This window comes from Chiloscyllium punctatum, chromosome 32 (assembly GCF_047496795.1).
Source record: "Chiloscyllium punctatum isolate Juve2018m chromosome 32, sChiPun1.3, whole genome shotgun sequence".
Lineage (NCBI taxonomy): Eukaryota > Metazoa > Chordata > Chondrichthyes > Orectolobiformes > Hemiscylliidae > Chiloscyllium > Chiloscyllium punctatum.
In genome coordinates, this window is record NC_092770.1 from 11448455 (window position 1) to 11468160 (window position 19706).

Consider the following 19706-nt stretch of genomic DNA (forward strand, 5'->3'; position numbering starts at 1 on the left):
GTGAGCTAAATTCACCAGTTACTGTATTAGTGGTGCTGGAAGAGCACAGCAGTTCAGGCAGCATCCAACGAGCAGTGAAATCAACGTTTTGGGCAAAAGCCCTTCATCAGGAATAAAGGCAGTGAGCCTGCAGCATGGAGAGATAAGCTAGAGGAGGGTGGGGGTGGGGAGAGAGTAGCATAGAGTACAATGGGTGAGTGGGGGAGGAGATGAAGGTGATAGGTCAAGGAGGAGAGGGTGGAGTGGATAGGTGGAAAAGAAGATAGGCAGGTCGGACAAGTCAAGGAGACAGTAACTGAGCTGGAAGTTTGAAACTAGGATGAGGTGGGGGAAGGGGAAATGAGGAAGCTGTTGAAGTCCACATTGATGCCCTGGGGTTGAAGTGTTCCGAGGCGGAAGATGAGGCGTTCTTCCTCCAGGCGTCTGGTGGTGAGGGAGCGGTGGTGAAGGAGGCCCAGGACCTCCATGTCCTCGGCAGAGTGGGAGGGGGAGTTGAAATGTTGGGCCACGGGGCGGTTTGGTTGATTGGTGCGGGTGTCTCGGAGATGTACCCTAAAGCGCTCTGCTAGGAGGCGCCCCATCTCCCCAATGTAGAGGAGACCACATCGGGAGCAACGGATACAATAACTGATATTGGTGGATGTGCAGGTGAAACTTTGATGGATGTGGAAGGCTCCTTTAGGGCCTTGGATAGAGGTGAGGGAGGAGATGTGGGCACAGGTTTTACAGTTCCTGCGGTGGCAGGGGAAAGTGCCAGAATGGGAGGGTGGGTCGTAGGGGGGTGTGGACCTGACCAGGTAGTCACGGAGGGAACGGTCTTTGCGGAAGGTGGAAAGGGGTGGGGAGGGAAATATATCCCTGGTGGTGGGGTCTTTTTGGAGGTGGCAGAAATGTCGGTGGATGATTTGGTTGATGCGAAGGTTTGTAGGGTGGAAGGTGAGCACCAGGGGCGTTCTGTCCTTGTTACGGTTGGAGGGGTGGGGTCTGAGGGCGGAGGTGTGGGATGTGGACGAGATGCGTTGGAGGGCCTCTTTAACCACATGGGAAGGGAAATTGCGGTCTCTCAAGAAGGAGGCCATCTGGTGTGTCCTATGGTGGAACTGGTCCTCCTGGGAGCAGATACCGCGGAGGCGGAGAAATTGGGAATACGGGATGGCATTATTGCAAGAGATAGGGTGGGAAGAGGTGTAATTCAGGTAGGTATGGGAGTCAGTGGGTTTGTGAAAAATGTCAGTGTCAAGTCGGTCGTCACTAATTGAGATGGAGATGTCCAGGAAGGGGAGCGAGGTGTCAGAGATGGTCCAGGTAAATTTAAGGTCAGGGTGGAATGTGTTGGTGAAGTTGATGAATTGCTCAAGCTCCTCGCGGGAGCATGAGGTGGCGCCAATGCAGTCATCAATGTAGCGGAGGAAGAGGTGGGGAGTGGTGCCGGTGTAATTACGGAAGATCAACTGTTCTACATAGCCAACAAAGAGACAGGCATAGCTGGGGCCCATACGTGTGCCCATGGCTACCCCTTTGGTCTGGAGAAAGTGGGAGGATTCAAAGGAGAAATTGTTAAGGGTGAGGACCAGTTCGGCCAAACGAATGAGAGTGTCAGTGGAAGGGTACTGTTGGGGACGTTTGGAGAGGAAAAAACGGAGGGCTTGGAGGCCCTGCTCATGGCGAATGGAGGTGTAGAGGGATTGGATATCCATGGTGAAGATAAGGCGTTGGGGGCCGGGGAAACGGAAGTCTTGGAGGAGGTGGAGGGCGTGGGTGGTGTCTCGAACGTATGTGGGGAGTTCCTGGACTAGGGGGGATAGGACAGTGTCAAGGTAGGTAGAGATGAGTTCAGTGGGGCAGGAGCATGCTGAGACAATGGGTCGGCCAGGGTGGTCAGGCTTGTGGATCTTGGGAAGGAGGTAGAACCAGGCAGTGCGGGGTTCCCGGACTATGAGGTTGGAAGCTGTGGGTGGGAGATCTCCTGAGGTGATGAGGTTCTGTATGGTCTGGGAGATGATGGTTTGGTGATGGGGGGTGGGGTCATGGTCGAGGGAGCAGTAGGAAGAGGTGTCCTCGAGTTGGCGTTTGGCTTCAGCGGTGTAGAGGTCAGTGCGCCAGACTACCACTGCGCCCCCTTTATCCGCTGGCTTGATGGTGAGGTTGGGATTGGAGCAGAGGGATTGGAGGGCCGCGCGTTGTGAGGGTGAGAGTTTGGAGTGGGGGAGGGGGACGACAGGTTGAGGCGGTTAATGTCCCGGCGGCAGTTGGAAATGAAGAGGTCGAGGGCAGGTAATAGGCCAGCGCGGGGTGTCCAGGTGGATGCAGTGTGTTGGAGGTGGGCGAAGGGGTCCTCGGAGGACCTCGAAGGGGCCACCGCAGGAATTGTAAAACCTGTGCCCACACCTCCTCCCTCACCTCTATCCAAGGCCCTAAAGGAGCCTTCCACATCCATCAAAGTTTCACCTGCACATCCACCAATATCAGTTATTGTATCCGTTGCTTCCGATGTGGTCTCCTCTACATTGGGGAGACTGGGCGCCTCCTAGCAGAGCGCTTTAGGGTACATCTCCGAGACACCCGCACCAATCAACCAAACTGCCCCGTGGCCCAACATTTCAACTCCCCCTCCCACTCTGCCGAGGACATGGAGGTCCTGGGCCTCCTTCACCACCGCTCCCTCACCACCAGACGCCTGGAGGAAGAACGCCTCATCTTCCGCCTCGGAACACTTCAACCCCAGGGCATCAATGTGGACTTCAACAGCTTCCTCATTTCCCCTTCCCCCACCTCATCCTAGTTTCAAACTTCCAGCTCAGTTACTGTCTCCTTGACTTGTCCGACCTGCCTATCTTCTTTTCCACCTATCCACTCCACCCTCTCCTCCTTGACCTATCACCTTCATCTCCTCCCCCACTCACCCATTGTACTCTATGCTACTCTCTCCCCACCCCTACCCTCCTCTAGCTTATCTCTCCATGCTTCAGGCTCACTGCCTTTATTCCTGATGAAGGGCTTTTGCCCGAAACGTTGATTTCACTGCTCGTTGGATGCTGCCTGAACTGCTGTGCTCTTCCAGCACCACTAATACAGTATTTGGTTTTCAGCATCTGCAGTCATTGTTTTTACCTAAATTCACCAGGTAGCTACTCACCTTGGTTTCCATGAGTTTTGTCAATGTCTACCTTGTTTGGCAAGTTTCATAAGAATATTAGTGAAGTTAGTTGAGCCATCAATAAGGCATTTTATTTGCAATTACCCCCTTAACTGGCATCTCGCCACTGCCTAACAAAAAACACACCCCCTTGTTTGTGAAATGTATGAGATAAAGCAAGATGCTCTCCATGTCAACATTAACCTCGTCAGACTTCTCATTCAATTCTGCCACAAATTTTATCAGAACCCATGTCATTCAGGACCCTAAAAGGTTTCACCTTTTGTGCCTCTTTTTTTAGTTAATTAGTGTTTGTGCCCATGGGCAAAATGGCATGCTTAGCAAAATGCTGGCACAGATATGTTGCATTTAATGGCTTCTCTTGCTTTAAGTCATTTCCACTGCATCATGTAAACAGGCAATTCTGATGTAAGTGAAAGAGAAAGCTACAATTAAATCATCACATGTGCACATCCACAGCAATTTAAATCTTCATATTCACGTGAAAATGATCTCTCCGACTGGGGTGGGAAGGAGTGGGGAGTTGCATATTTGCCGTGAAATGCATGCGTCTAACGTAAAAGGTCCTTAGAGATTGTTTAAAAATGAGCCAAGTGATTTGGCCTCTAATTTTCCTCCTCATTTTAGAGATATGTTCACTTGCCTGCTTAAAATGTGTGGTCAGAGAAGCAATCTTACATTGTCACTCAGAATGGTGCACAAATTCGTTGATGAGTGTACAGTGTCAATGTTCCACTATTAAAGATTTCAGAATGGTTTTCTCTACAGCACAGAATGCATGGATGGTGGGGATAGCAATCACATCGCCTGTATGATGGTACCAGTGAGAGGGCCAAGACACATTCAAAGATATGCCTCATTTGATTTGATGAACAAGCTGTCAGCACAAAAGTTTTTAAAAAGCCTCTTGCCAATTAGAGAGGGTAAGAGAAAATGCAATAGTTCAGCTATGGAGTCAAGCATGAAGAAAACTTTTAGTGGGGTAGTGGGGTGGATGATTAGAATTTGAAAATGTCGGATGAACACAGTAATCAGTGTTCCAAGTTTTCTGGGGGCTTTTCAGACCAGAAAGCTGCTCAATACTTAATTCTCCCAAGAAGCACACACATTCTGCAGTGAGCCCCCAGAGCTGTGTTGGGTAGATTTCTAGAAACAGTGCAGGACCCCATATGAAATATTTTGCAGAATCACATGGCTGTTTTGTGCAGGATCACTGGTCACTTATTTTCATTTTCACCAAAGTTGAACATCAGAGTAAACACCACATTTTAATATTTTATCATTCCCTTTACTCTGCATAAATGGGGTTGGAGCAGATGTCAATAGCATTTCTCCCCAATTTGATTTCAAAATGTGATATGTTGAAATTAATAAGTTCATTTTGAGATGCTTTGCACTTGTTGAGGTATTTACTCTTCAGTGACTTTGTATGTCTGCCCAATTTGAAATGAGGTGAACTATGAACCCAGCCCCACCCACCCAAAATGCCACTTCCACCAGGAAATTGAAAGTGACGACTTTGGTGCTGGTGAGTCCAGCACACGCAGTGGAGGGGCACAGACATCATTAGGCAATTGTCCCTGGGTGGAGATGGCAGAACGAAGATGAACTTTCTTTCAGCTTGATCTTTTTATTCTTAAATTATTCAAATTGCACCAGATCATGGTGACCGTTGCCATTTTTCACCGTATTTTGCCATGTTGTTCATTGTAGATTACAGTCACCATTCATTCATTCTTTCAAATGCCAATAGCGCAGTGGCAGGTGAGGCTTATCGTGTGCAGGTTTTGCCTGATACCTGGCATACAGCAATTAATAATGTTGGCTCTTATCTCCCAATCGCTTTACAAGATATCATTTCAATCAAAATAACAAACACAACTTTCAATAGATGCTTCATCTTCTAAAGATGACAATACTATTTCATGAATGACTAACATTTTCATGCTAATTTCTCTCTCAAAGTGCTGAATGTTTTTATTCAGTAGCTGTATAATAACATGCAATTAATAATTTGCACAATACTGCAGGTGACCATTTTAACCATTGAGTTCATGCTGACATTTTGAACAGTTAAAGCCTGCAATCTTTTCTCACTCAGACATTCAATTCCCTTTTGAAAGCTAGTATTGAACCTACATACAGCACTATGTCAGGCAGTGCATTCCAAATCTTAAACCTTTATTGGAAATGCCTGTTCACTCACAGCAATATCAACAGTACTATCTAGTCTTGCGTAGCTGTGCCATTTTCTCCCAAATTTCAATAAGCATTGATGTGAAGTAAGACTGGAAGAGGTCATATCCCAACTTTGTTCTCCTAGTCAGAAGTTGTAGCTTGCAAAGTTAAAATTACACGTGGAACTATACATCTTCACAACTCTTGCAAAATCATAAATCCCTGGAAGCTTTTACAATCGATTACAGGGTAAGACAACACTGAATTATGACTGAATAGCTTCAAGTTTCACATATCCAATAAACAGGCCAAGCATTTGTCCTGCCAACTGCAAATCAGATGTAGAATGTAAACATTATAAAAATTATAAAAGAGGACATGTATTGTTTAAGTTTGAATGCAAAGTCACTTCGACCACGAGAATAAAAATCACAAAATCACAATTAAGCTTTATCACTGGGTGTTTAATTTCACATGAAATATAACAAAGGACTACAGAGCTCCAGAAGAACTCGAACCTCTCCTTCCTTTGCAGGAAAAGTCGCGGTACCTTTTCTATAATGAAACCAACTTAACCAAATTAACAAAGAATTTCATCGAAGGCTTATCAGTGCTGAAAAAAGCTTTTTTTTGCATCAAAATGTTCAAACAAATCCAGGCAAATATACATATGTACACTTTGCAATATGCAATATAAATATATAACTTGTTCACTAAATATTCTAAACCACAATAAATATCTAAAATAATTAGGCACCAAATTAACTGTACTGATCAGTTTGATAGTACGAGTCAGTTTTGACTCTTCAAAATAGGACTTTACCTCTTCAAATTAATAATTGCAAACACTTTACACAAAATATATAGCCAGTTTTAAAATTACATCTCCCTCTAGCTACCTATAGCTCATGCCAGCCACTTGTGGTCACACAGCAGAGAAGCAAATTATCTCCATTTTAGATACAACTGTTGAAAGGATCGATGCTGTAACCTGTGTGTTGAAGGATAAATTCTTCTCAAACGTGAGTATATCTGTTTTTCATCAGAATTAGCAAACAGCTAAAATAATTTGTAGCAATTCATGGGTCTGACATATGTAAGTTTTATAACTATTTTGCTAGTTTATTAATAATGAAGTGCGATAGGAATTCTTGGGGAGGAGTCCATGATTCAGTCATTCCCCAATTGGTTACGAGTTTAGAAATGCAACACCCCCAGAGTCTAAGACTTGATCTCATTGTAATAAACAGTGATGAGATGCTGTGAAGAATGAGAATGGTCCTCTAAAACTGATGGTAAGTGACTCCAGAAAAAAGGCAACTGGGATGGGATTAAGAATCAGTGTAGGGAGTGCAGGGGATGAAGAGAAATATGAAACCAAGGAGCTCAGCCTGGTATGGGGACAGTATTGAGGATTGCAGTTGCCTGTACCTGGAATTGAGAGTATTAGTGATTCAGCGAGGAAGTGGAGTTGTGGGGGAGGTCATTTTTTTTTAATGTAGATTGATCTTTTCAGGTCAACAGCCGAGCTATTTCATTTATGTTCTTTTTTGTTACGTGGTCCAGCCCATAAAGGTTTGGCTGATTCAAAATAGACTAATTTTGGAAATATGACTTCAGACTTGAACCCTGTGCACATTCAAATGACACGCCTTTTTGTATTAGTTTGTAAGATGAGACGAAAAGTAATTTCTTCAGTCAGTGAGTGGTGAATGTGTGGAACTCATTGCCACAGAGGGCTGTGGAGGCCAAGTCATTGAGTGCATTTAAGACAGAGACAGATAGGTTCTTGATTAGTATGGGGATAAAGAGGTATGGGGAGAAGGCAGGAGAATGGGTTTGAGAAACAAAACGCTCATGGTGCAGATTCGATGGGCCAAATTGACTAGTTCTGCTCCTATACATTATGGTCTTATGTGAGCATCACTTGTAAGGTCAACACTTATTATCCATCCTGAACTTTTCTTGAAAAGCGGAGGGTGAGCTATGGTCATTGATGTGGTATTGGTACAGCGAAAAATGGTTTTGGAGAGAGAGGTCATGTCTTGTTTGTCATCTTAGTATGGCAGGTGAATTATTTCTAACTAGAAATGTGTGCTTGCTTGCTGCCCACACATTGAGCTTTAGCAATCCAAACATCTTCCTAAATTCAGCACTGCATGAAGTACCACCTGGGTTTGTGTGTCAGGGAGCTGGGGCATTTATGCTGTAGCCACAATACTCATTGATGACCCCTATGGGCAAAAATGAGAAATGACCCCTTACCGGACGAAAGAATGTTCTCTCTAAATGTTTTCTTTTTTAAAAAAAAATGAGAATGTACTGTGGTTTGACAAGCTACTGAATAATTTAAGACAAAAATCAGTTTGTATGTTGATTCAGTGTTGAAATGCATTTTAAATATTTGTCGTAACTTACATAAAAGTTCAAGAATAAAAAAATCTCAAATTTGCTAGTCTCAGTGATGTGGTAAGAAAGAATGCTCTGATCTAGGAAGCAAATTGATGTCCTTTAAGAAAGACAACATTTCTTTTTCTGGGAGGGATCACTGAATAAGATCTGTCAGATGCAGAAAAGTATAATGTTCAGCTTTGCTCGTAGCTACTTGTAGGCAACAATATTTCAGACAATATCATTAATATGGAAAAATATAGTCTATCTACAGGATATACATGATACATGTGCCACATCAGTACTTTGCGTGCTTTTTGAGTGGCAAATATGCTCAATGTAGCAACAGACACATAGACAGGCAAAGCTTGTTCAGAAGCTACAAGTCTGATTCAGGCATGTCAGCCATTAAGTATCCAATACCATAGCGGCCGTTTGGAGCTGTGTCTGCTTCCAGAGTGGGGGATCCATTTTGTTTTCGGTAAATGTTGTTTCCAACCATTGGCGAGTGCATCTCAGTTGGGGTCTTGCTGTGTAGAAGACTGGCATCATCTTCTTCCAAGTTGGAGTTCTCCTTCAGAATCCGTCCTTTTTTGTAAGAGACTGAGGCCAGAGAGTTGGAGCCATCATCCATTATGTTAAAATAACGGATGATGAAGACGACTGGGACAGGGAGTATGGCGACTAACACAAGGCCAATACAGACAGCCAAGCCCCACGTTGGGTAACTCAGAAATCTGTCGGCACCCTAGGAAAATAGACAGAAGAATTCTAAAACAGACGTATTTGAATAATTTGTAATTTGCTTCTACTATGGGTTCAGCACTTCTTGGATTTTGTTTTGAATGTGCACTAATTTTCATAAAAAGTTAAACTGGCCTCTGTCAGAACCCAAGCCAGTATGACAGGAAATAAGCAAACCCATTTCCTTCATTGGAAAATGTTGCAAAGTGGGCTTCCAATTGGTTTCACATTCCTGTGATAAATTAATATCGCCCAAACAAAATCTTTTATTTTTCCAATCACACTTCTCGGGATCTCTAAGACTCATCAATTCAAGCAGCCATTTTTGCAATCTAAGTGACAATGATAGATATCCAAATGAGATGCAAAACACTATTTTTTAATAGATCTAAAGGATTTAATATAATTAATTAGATAATTTTTAAAAATCCCATGTTCAAACTTTGTCAGGGCTCAATCTTAAAGCATACAACAATCATGGATGACCCATGACATTATATTTGACTCCAAGATCAGCTGCTGATTGCACAGCTCAGCTGTCATTACTTCCACCTCTGAAACATTTCCCAGCTCCATTCATTTCGTGCACACCTGTTCTTTTACAACTCTAGGGGCAAAGCTTTTCCCTCGCTGAAAGTGATGAAAAAGGTAATGAAAAGGACAAAGATTGCGAGAGGGGTTGGCCCTGGAGAGATATTCAGGCCCTTCTTGCCTCAGCAACTGTGCTGGGAGAGCGGCTCCTTTGGGATCACTTTCTGAGGGACAAGCGTTTGTAAGTTGGTCATTCGTAAATTCGAGGACGCCTGTATTTTTAATGTAAATCTAGTGCCCTCACTTCCTTTAACTTCAACAATTTCTCTTTCATTTTACAATAGTAGTAACTTCTGCTATTGACAAATGTAGCTTTCGACAATGTTTTTCAAATTGTTGGATGGAATTATTTGAACACCGATTTTTAGTCAACGAATGAGGAGCATTTTGGGGTGACAATAGTTTGGCCCACACCTTTAACTCCTAAGCCATTAGTTTGCCATCTCACTCCTGATAATCTGATGGACAGCATGTTATCATGCAGAGCTAGCTATTTTCAGGTTGTCCAGCTGACACTAGGGACTCCCACAGAAACAATTTCCAACAGGATAAGGGGGTGAGGAAGGAATTGGAAAAGTTTGCCGTTGGGAAAGACGAAACAGTGTAGCAAGGTACCTTTATGTGGTCAACAACAGCATTCCTGCTCCACCTGGCCAACAAGGAACTGCAACAGATCAAACGTAAGGACTTGCCTGCGTGTTGTGGTCTTTTGCTACCTTTTCTCAGCATTAACAACCTCTGGTCAGCCAACAGGCAATTTTTTTAAAAATCCTGTACTGTTAGTATTAATGGCAGGGCCAGTATTTGTTGCCCAACCCTAGTTTTCCTGGTTCTCTAAGCCATTTCATAAGGCACTTAACAGTCAACAACATCGCTGTGACCTGGAGTCACATGTAAATCATACCAATTAAGGATGACAGATTTCCTTCACTCAGGGACATGAGTAAACCAGATTAGTTTTTACAACAATTGGCAATGGTTGTCTTTAGACCAGCTTTTGATTCCAGGTTCTTTTTTAATTGCTTTCAGATTTGACCATCTACCACAGTGGGATTCAAACCCATGTCCCAAAACGTTAAGCTGACAGTCTGAATTACTACTCCAGTGATTTCTCTGTTACACCACCACCTCCCCCAGTCACAGTGGTACACTTAATGTGATAACATCATCACAATGTGACTCAACCAATTTTACATTAATTCCTATAGCTGTGGCAGCTGATCGTTCCATGTCTGACTTCGAGCAAGTTGTGGAGGTTCCAGTCTTGGACGAGGATGGACAAAGTCAAAAGTCACACAACACATCAGGTTATAGCCCAATAGGATTATTTAAAATCACCAACTTTCAGAGCCTAGCCCCTTCACCAAGCTCTAAAAGTTTGTGATTTCAAATAAACCTGTTGGCTATAACTTGGTGTCATCTGGCTTCGGATTTCAGGCAAGTTGAGACTGTGGGTACAATTTTTTGCAATGAATACATTGCAAAAACAATTGATGCTTCATAACTACCCTCAAGATTCCCATTTAAGTACCCATTTAGAACTCAAACTCAAAATAGAGTTTTTCTGGTTTGGATCTCCAGCTCATCTATCAGTTCTTTCCTCTAAGGGGATGGCAGTTTAAACATGACAATACTATGGTTACAGTCAATGTTGGTCCATGGCTGAACATATTGATCAATATTAACATTGGCCAGATATTGTTTCCTCCTGCAATGACAGATTCTGAAGTTCTGGAGCAGAGAAGGCTAATTGGTACTTCTGATTGGGAATTGCATTAATTGTCTACGTATTCTGCTGTTAACAATTGAATGTTATGACCCCAAATAACACATGTGCACATATATACGCACAGAGTCACAAAGCAGCATGATTATTGATGCACACAACACTCACCAATTCACTAATCCAGGCCTCGTAGCCTGGTGGACTCAAACACATCTGGACAATGCTTGCCACAAGCAAAGCAATCAAAATAAGTGGAGAAATGTATTTCCATGTGTAATAGTAATATCGGAAAGGAGTGAATCCAAGCATATCCTTCAAGTCCTCCATGAACCTGATAAAATTCAACAGAAAATCAAATATTCTTTTTGTATAATTACTTTTATCAGTCTATAAAACAAAGTTTCAGAAGAAAGGGCCTCTTATCATGTTAGTTTTATTGTGGCAAATATACCTATGGCATGTTTCTTTTTAGGGTGGGTTCGGCAGCTTTGTAATATACTGAGTGGAGAAATAGTTTGGCTCTTCGTTGAGGACATAGAAAATCTGAGGGGAGAACTTCCAATTCTAGAGGCAGAGAGGCAACATAAACAGGTAGGATGATGGCAATACCAGAACAGTGGCATCTTCCAACTGGGATTGAATTCTGGGTTTTCCTGTTCCGCTGGCAGTTGAGACTTTAAGTGATTTATTAATGATCGCTGTATGAGCTATTCTCGCTAAAGCTGCAATTATTTCAACATCAAGCTGGACAAGTAAGAGTTGGCCCACCCAAATGGCAGATCAGTGAAGGTGAATAAAGTAACTCATATCCCATCACCAAACCACTCCTTATTTACATATGGAGTGTCCTTGATGCTGATCCAACTCCCTCAGAGCCAGCTCTCAGAGTGAACAGAACCTCTGACACTCCTGTTTGTATCTGCCCACCAGGGCTCCCTGAATGGAACTGATTAACAACCCCCTTCTGAGGACTACCTGACTGACCTGGTCAGAATCACTACAACCCTCCCCTCTGAATCCCAGGACAATGGCCAGTTTCCTTTGTAGCTCCTCCTGGGGCAGTTTCGCACTGGGTCAGCTTCATCCAACTCTGCCTCTGACATGGGCAGCGTGTCATGCACAGTGGCTCACCTCTTGTGCCCAGAGCATCTCAGAAGAAATTCATTCTCCTCTTCAGGTGACACATGTGTTGAGGTGGCGACATATGCCATGTCTATCTCAGATTCCAAGGTATCTTCATCACCTGATGAAGTGGGAGAACCCACAGGTTTAGGAACAGTCCGAAAGGCAGTTGAGGAGCTGGGCACATTTTGCACACACACCGTTTGTGTGCTTGTAGCTTTCATATTGTCCATGTGCTCGTTCAGGATCGTCACACCTACTCGAACTTTATATGTCAATAGACCTGACCTTGCATTGACCCCATGCCTCTTACCCATGCAAGGCCATTACCATGGTCCCTACAACAAACTTTATCCTCTGAAGTAAACTTTAGCAGAATCTTGTGTCTGGCACTGGCATTCCTGATGCCATTTTCACCAACACCACCCCAGGTCCAGGAAGATCAGATTTAACCTGGCATGGAGTCTTCTGCCCATTAGCAATTCTGCTGGAGTTATCCCTTTAGTTGTATGATGGGTGGTGCTTTTATCAAATTGGAACTGGGACAGTTTGGCATCTAGAGAAGCTCTAGGCTGTTTGTTCAAGCCTGCCTTCAAAGTTTGAACCTCTCTTTCAGAAGACCATTGGATAATGGATGGTATCCAGCTGTCCTTATATGAGGAAAACCATTCGACTTTAGGAAATACTCAACTTCCCTGCTAGCAAATGATGGCCTATTATCTGTGCCCGACACTTCTGGGAGTTCATGTATTGCAAAAGACACATTCAGTTTTTCTACTGTAGTCCGCGTGTTTGACGAATGAACTCTGACTCAAAGTGGCTGGATGTGCAGTGTCCACAATGACTAAGAATATGGAGTCCATGAAAGGACCTACATAGTTGATGTGGAACTGACTCCTGGGTTTACCCAGCAACTCCCATGAATGTGAGGGTGCTAATTTATAATGCATAAATGAACAGCTTTGTTTACGTCACTCCAATAAGGTGTCTTTGAATCTGAAGTCAAAATGGTCAAGCATAAATATTAATCTTCACTTGATGATCTCCGAGTTCTCCTTTAAGAGGTAATTCACTATCACTAATTCTCATTTGTGTCACTAGATGGTGTAGTACAGAGTACAAAGCTCACAAAGAATAACTGCTGCCTGTACTGTGGAATAAAACCTTTGCATAACAAAGCTAGAATATAACTTGATGGGAAATTATAATTGGCAGAACCAATATTTTTCAGTCACTTCTTGTTACACTGCTTTCAGTAAATTTTGAAGTATCACAGGACTGTTGGTACATACTTATCTGTGCCATAAACCCAGGCGATAACAATATTTTCCAGGATGACCACAATTAGCAGGGGTAGTGTGGCGGAGTAATCATCAAACATGGTTACAAAGTAGTTTCCAGAGCGCTGCACAAAGAGGAGACCTACACTGAAAGCCACGAGACAACAGCCAACTAGAGTAAAGGAAAATATATATTACAGACCTGACAGATGGCCAAAGTACATTGCAAATCACCTACAAATAAGCTGACTGTAATCCTGTAATTGCTAGCAGAGTGAGCATGAAAAGGAAGCAGAGTTTTAAAATCGTAAGACTTTTCCACAATGTGATACTACAAGCAATACTCATTGAATAAAGGCACCAGTGTTCCCTGTCCAAAGCCTTTCATGGGTCCACATTGAAAATAAAATTTATACATTGTCCACTGTGAGAGTTTCAATATTTATTTCTTTCACGTACAAAGTCAGAGACAGAGAACTTGCTTGTTGGCCGATTTTGTATTTGAAGAATTGCCCTGAAGTCAAAGCTCCACAATGAAATGCTGAATCTTTCATATAATTCCCAGGCAAGATTGAGCCACTGAGTCAAAATGTATGCTGAGTAAGCAAACTTTCTATTAGCTCAGTTGTGGCTCTTAACAATTTTTCTTTTTAATAATAACAGGGGGAGAAAGAACTGTTAGATTAACAATAATTTCTCAAGCTGTCAGTCGCAATCTGCAGTCAGCATGTGTGGCTGAGTAAGGGAATTGCATTTGAGGGTTTCCATCACTGACAAATCCTGGTGAAGTTAAGTTTCAGTTTCTGAAAGCAGCGAGGCATGGATCATGGTGAAAACAGAGGAGGCAGTTTTAAGCATGTAACACTGCCTGCAAGCTGTTTTAGACGTTTTGAACTTTAAATCACAGAATGTTGGTAATAAACTCAAAGGGCATTGATAGGGTTGATAATAGGAAACTTTTTCCCATAGTAGAGGGATCAATAGCTGGGGAACAAATTCAAAGTAAAGGGTTGGAGGATTAGAAGAGATTCAAGGAAGAATGCTTTCACCCAGTAGGTGGTGGGTTTCTGGAACTCACTGTTTGGAAGGGTCGTAGAGGTAAGTGCCATGACAGCATTTAATAAATATTTAGATGACCATTTGAAGAGCCATAGCTTATCAGACTACAGACTAAGTGCTGGTAAATTGAACTGGGAAAAGTAGATTCTTGATGACCAGCATGGACACAATGAACTGAAGGGCTTCTTCGTAAAACTCTATGGCTATGATTCAAGAGGATTCTATTTCTGCAGTAAGTTCCAAGCAGGTTAATAGCTTAAGGGTCAATCTATCCATCCAAAGAAACTTTGGTACCGATGTATTTATTTTCGATCTAAATATGACTTTGTTTTTTGACAGCCTTATGTGACCAATCAAATATTATAAAAAAATCGACTGATGAAAACATAACCTCTAAATGTGCAATTTTAAATCGTATGATAAAGCCGAGCCTTCCTAAATCCTGTTCACTCGTATACAATCGAATGTTAACTGTCCTGGTAAAATTATCAAAGAGCAAAATCACAGCTTATTTTGGAACAAGACAAAATGTTTCACAAAGTTACTTACCGGTGAGAATTTCTTTGCGCATTTTGAACGTGTCTACAAGAGGGGTGAGTATTCCTTCAATGGTGCCAAACATACTGCCCAAGCCTAGATTTACTAACATCAGGAAGAACAACACTGACCAGAAGGGTGATGCTGGGAAGTGAGTCATGGCCTCAGTGAAGGCAATGAAGGCTAAGCCAGTTCCCTGCACAGCCTGCAAATCAGAAAGCAAATAAAGAACATGTTAAGAATCAGGTTGTATGCATGTTAAGACACTGCAGAATTATGCTCCAGGATCTCGAATCCATGGGTAAATTTGGAATTTTTCACCCTGTCCACAGTAAAGGTTTGTTGGTGGTTCCAGAGACTGTACTCAGTCAAGTATAAGGTTTCTTCAGAACCTGAATCATTCACTGTGACTTTCGTATGAGTTCAGAATGCATCAGTTACTGATTACGTATGGCAAGAACAGACAGCTTTTTTATTCAGGCAGATATACCAGAGAGCATATGGCAGATGGAAATAATGATATTTGGGATGGCTTATATTCTCTTATTCCAATAATCTCATCATTTCCATACACTCACTAGGGTTGAGTGAGTTCTGCTTACACCTGCCCTCAGATTCAAAAGAATCTTTGACAGATGTTAAATCAATCAGTATCCTACAATAAATAACTCCATTACCCAGATAAGGTTTCCTTTATCCAGAAAAGCTCTATTCTTAGATTTACTGTCGACTTACCTGGTTAAGTTCATCCTCTAATTGACATGAATCCAGGCCTAACTTTGGAAATTCCTCTTCCTTCACCTCCTTGATAATGTTGTACATCTGATGATAATCCGTTGCTGAAACATCTGATAAATTAACATGATGAGGAATGAGATCATGACTGACTGCACCTACTTTAAGCATTTCCAGGATCTTGTCTGTGTTTCTGCAATGTAACACATGGAGCCAAATCAGTGTGAGTAACAACATGCAATCCTTGGGTGAAACTGGTATGGAATAGGGAATCAATACCCACCTCACAATACACTTTTCATTGATAATATTCGCTTTAAAGCCCAAGACAGCAAACACTACCAGTGTTGCTAACACAGATGTAAAGAAATTGATGAAGGAGACAAGGACAGCATCAAAATGGCAGTTGTTATCTCGTTTGTTGTAACTGGAGAAAGCAATCACACCACCAAATCCCAGCCCGAGGGCAAAGAATACTTGGGTTGCAGCCCCTCTCCAGACCTGAGGGTCCAACATAATTTCCAACTGTGAGGTAAGAAAAGAGATTGTCATTAGTGCTCTGTGCAGACTCAGCCAATTCCATCATATATTCAAAGTACAGCAAAGAGTTTTTGCTTACAAAGCACGACAGACCATCCCTAAGATTTGCTGCTGTAACATAAACTAGCTAAAACACATTCACCTTGCAGCCTTGGCATGACCATTACCACAGGGCACTCTAAATGAACATTCAAGATATTGCCTTAAAAAAACAATTTAAAGTTAGCTGGTGACTGCCACAGAAGGTTCCACATAAATTTCTACCTACTATTACATTTTCTGATATATCTCCCCTCTTGTCACTCATATGGTACTGCGAGTTATTTCAGCATTTTCTCTGCAGCTTTCTTATTTGCTATTCATCTGTTTAGATATCAACTGTGTTCAAACTACTGTAATGACACACCAAATGTGTTCAAATGGCTTCCAATATCATGACAACTACCATCTAGAAGGACTAGGGAAGCAGATATGTGAGAATACCACAACTGCAAATTCCCCTCAAAGTCACTCACTATCCTGATGTGGAAATAAATCCCCAATCCTTCAGAGTCATTAGGTCAAAATCCTGGAAATCCTTCCCAGTGGCATTGTGAGTTCACCTGCACCAAGTACTCTGCACTACCACCTTCTTAAGGGCAACTTGTGATGGGCAATGAATGCTAGCCCACCCAGCAATGCTCATATCCAATGAATAAATGAACAAAAAGAGGCGATATTGGAATAAGGAGAAAGAGAATGAATATATAAATAGAGATTTTAAATAGTGGTGCTAGGTGCCATTTCTAAAAGTGAGAACTAATCGGAATTGGGACAACAGACAATCTTTCACTATGGTCTCTTTAATTAGATTGGATTTATGATGTATTTTGTAGATAACTAATTGCAGTACAATTTAAATGGTAAAATTATGTATAATTTACAATACAGAAGCATGCTATTCAAAGAAACTGGTCTTTACTGGTGCTTATGCTTGTATACTCTACTTCCTCTAACCTCACCAGCATATTAATTTAGTCCTTTCTTCTCTCTTGCCTCTCCTTACAGACACCAATACTAATCACTTCATCTGCTCCATATAATAGCAAGTTCTACATTATAACCACAGAGGAGAAAGTGAGGACTGCAGATGCTGGAGATCAGAGCTGAAAATGTGTTGCTGGAAAAGTGCAGCAGGTCAGGCAGCATCCAAGGAACAGGAGAATCAACGTTTCCTGAAGAAGGGCTCATGCCTGAAACATCAATTCTCCTGCTCCTTGGATGCTGCCTGACCTGCTGCGCTTTTCCAGCAACACATTTTCAGCTATATTATAACCACACTCTGGATAATGAGGTTCCAAATTATTTACTGGTGGCTGTCTTATATGTAAGTGCTTGAGAACTTGGCTTCTTGTAACTGTTATAACTATTTATGTTTGTCCATTTAAGTATTGCAACCTTTATAATATGGAATATTTTGCTGATGTAGCTTTTTAATACTGTCCACAATATAACTAGTGTCTGTTGTTGAAACTGCAAACTATACCAACCATTAATTATATTGACAGATTCATTAATCACATAACCTGTACATATCTAAGCAATAAAGTCTTGTTTGTAATTCTTTTGCTGAGTTTTGGAATAAAATTCCCTTGTGAGGAAAATAAATTAAAGTTTTAGATTTTTTTATGATTCTTGTATTAGCTTGAGTGCATAGTTTGATCTGAACAGATTTATTCCAGGACTGGAATAAACTGGTGATACCTGATGAAGGAGCATTACTCCGAAAGCTAGTGTGCTTCCAATTAAACCTGTTGGACTATAACTTGGTGTTGTGTGATTTTTAACTTTGTACACCCCAGTCCAACACCGGCATCTTCAAATCATGGAATAAACTAGTTTGTGACCACCATGAAGCTACTGGTGCACTCTCTACCACTAGGTGGCATGCAATATAACAAGTGTGTGTGCTTATCTGGAATTTCAGCACAACGTGGTACTGACAGGGTCATTACGAAGCATTTTTTAATTGAACAATAAAACTGAGCAGACCATACCTTAGGGGTAAACATGTAACGGATTCCATCCAAAGAACCTTTCAGGAGAAGACCTCGAACCAGGAAGCAGATAAGTACAACATAGGGAAACAGAGAACTAAAATACATCACCTGAAAAATATGTGGAGGTCAATTATTTTCAACAAAAGAATAAAAAGAAATCCTTTTCACTTATAGAAAATATGTGGACACTTAATTTCATTATTGTATTTCAACCAATCTGCATGATTGAAACTTTGTTAAATGCAAGGGTTTTTCAGTTGTAATTTATTGTATTTTTAGTGTAATAATAGATTTTAATAAAGCTGGACAGTAGAAAATGTGCAGTTGACAACATTAATTAGATTCATACTGAACTAAATATGCAAGATGATCTGCAATTAAAATTACAAGATAAGGTAGCTGGTTAGGAACCCTAACCTTGGCTGCATGATGGCTCAGTGGTTAGCACTGCTGCCTCACCACACCAGGGACCCAGGATCAATTCCACCCTCAAGGGACTGTCTGTGTGCAGTGTGCACATTCTCCCTATGTCTGCGTGGGTTTCCTCTGGGTGCTCCTTCCACTGTCCAAAGATGAGCAGGTTAGGTGGATTGGCCATGCTAAATTGCCCATAGTGTTCAAGAATGTGCAGGTTAGGTGAGTTAGCCATGGGAAATGCAGGGTTACAGTAATGGGGGGGGGGGGGGGGGGAGGGGAGGAGTCTGTGCAGGATACTTTTTGGAGGACTGGTGTGGATTTGATGGGATGAATGGTCTTCTTCAGCACTGTCAGGATTCTATGTAGACTTTGGAAGGCAGGAAGTGAGTCATTCACCATAGAATCCTGATAGTGCTGAAGAAGACCATTCATCCCATCAAATCCACACCAGTCCTCCAAAAAGTATCCTACTCAGACCCGCCCTCCCCATTACTGTAACCCTGCATTTCCCATGGCTAATTCACCTAGCCTGCACATCCTTGAACACTATGGGCAATTTAGCATGGCCAATCCACCTAACCTGCTCATCTTTGGACAGTGGAAGGAACACCCAGACAAAGCGTAAGTCAAGAGTGTATTGGAACATTCTATACTTGCCTGGATAAGTGCAGCTCAAACAACACTTCAAAAAGCTGGCCCATCTAGCCTGCTTCATTGGCACCATGTCTACCACCTTCAACATTCATTCCTTCATTACTGACACACAGTAGCATCAGTGTGTCCCACCTGCAAGATGCAAAAGTTTAGCTCGCCTCATTCGACAGCACCTTGCAAACTCATGACCTGGACCATATAGAAGGCCAAGGACAGCAGATGCTTGGGAACACTACCATCTGCAAGTTATGATTCAAGCCAATCATCATTCTGACGTGTAAGTTTATCTCTGTTCCTTCACTGGTGCTGGGTCAAAATCCTGGAACTTCCATCCTAACAGCACTGGGGTGTCCCTTCACCCCAAGAACTACAGAATTCAAGAAGGCAGATCACCTTCTCCAGAGCAGTTAGAGATGGGGAATAAATCTTACCTCCTTGGCTGAATGATGGCTCAGTGGTTAGCTCACTGGCTAGAGCCAGTGATACTCATATTTCATGATTGAATAAAATGATTATAGCTTACTTTTTTTAGAACC

At 42.2% G+C, this 19706-nt stretch overlaps 1 protein-coding gene across 2 annotated transcripts in view; it reads right to left on the bottom strand.

The window, feature by feature from the left end:
• Positions 1-5778: 5778 nt before the first annotated feature.
• Positions 5779-19706, bottom strand: part of slc6a15 (solute carrier family 6 member 15) — a 43953-nt gene continuing 30025 nt past the window's right edge. For both annotated transcript variants that reach the window (XM_072551634.1, XM_072551635.1), the window contains exons 6-12: positions 18097-18207; positions 15804-16045; positions 15521-15713; positions 14798-14990; positions 13202-13361; positions 10956-11118; positions 5779-8474 (exon numbers count right to left, since the gene is read on the bottom strand). In XM_072551634.1, coding sequence (XP_072407735.1) covers positions 8106-8474; positions 10956-11118; positions 13202-13361; positions 14798-14990; positions 15521-15713; positions 15804-16045; positions 18097-18207 — 1431 coding nt within the window. In that variant the 3' untranslated portion in view covers positions 5779-8105. The remainder of the gene's footprint in view (positions 8475-10955; positions 11119-13201; positions 13362-14797; positions 14991-15520; positions 15714-15803; positions 16046-18096; positions 18208-19706) is intronic.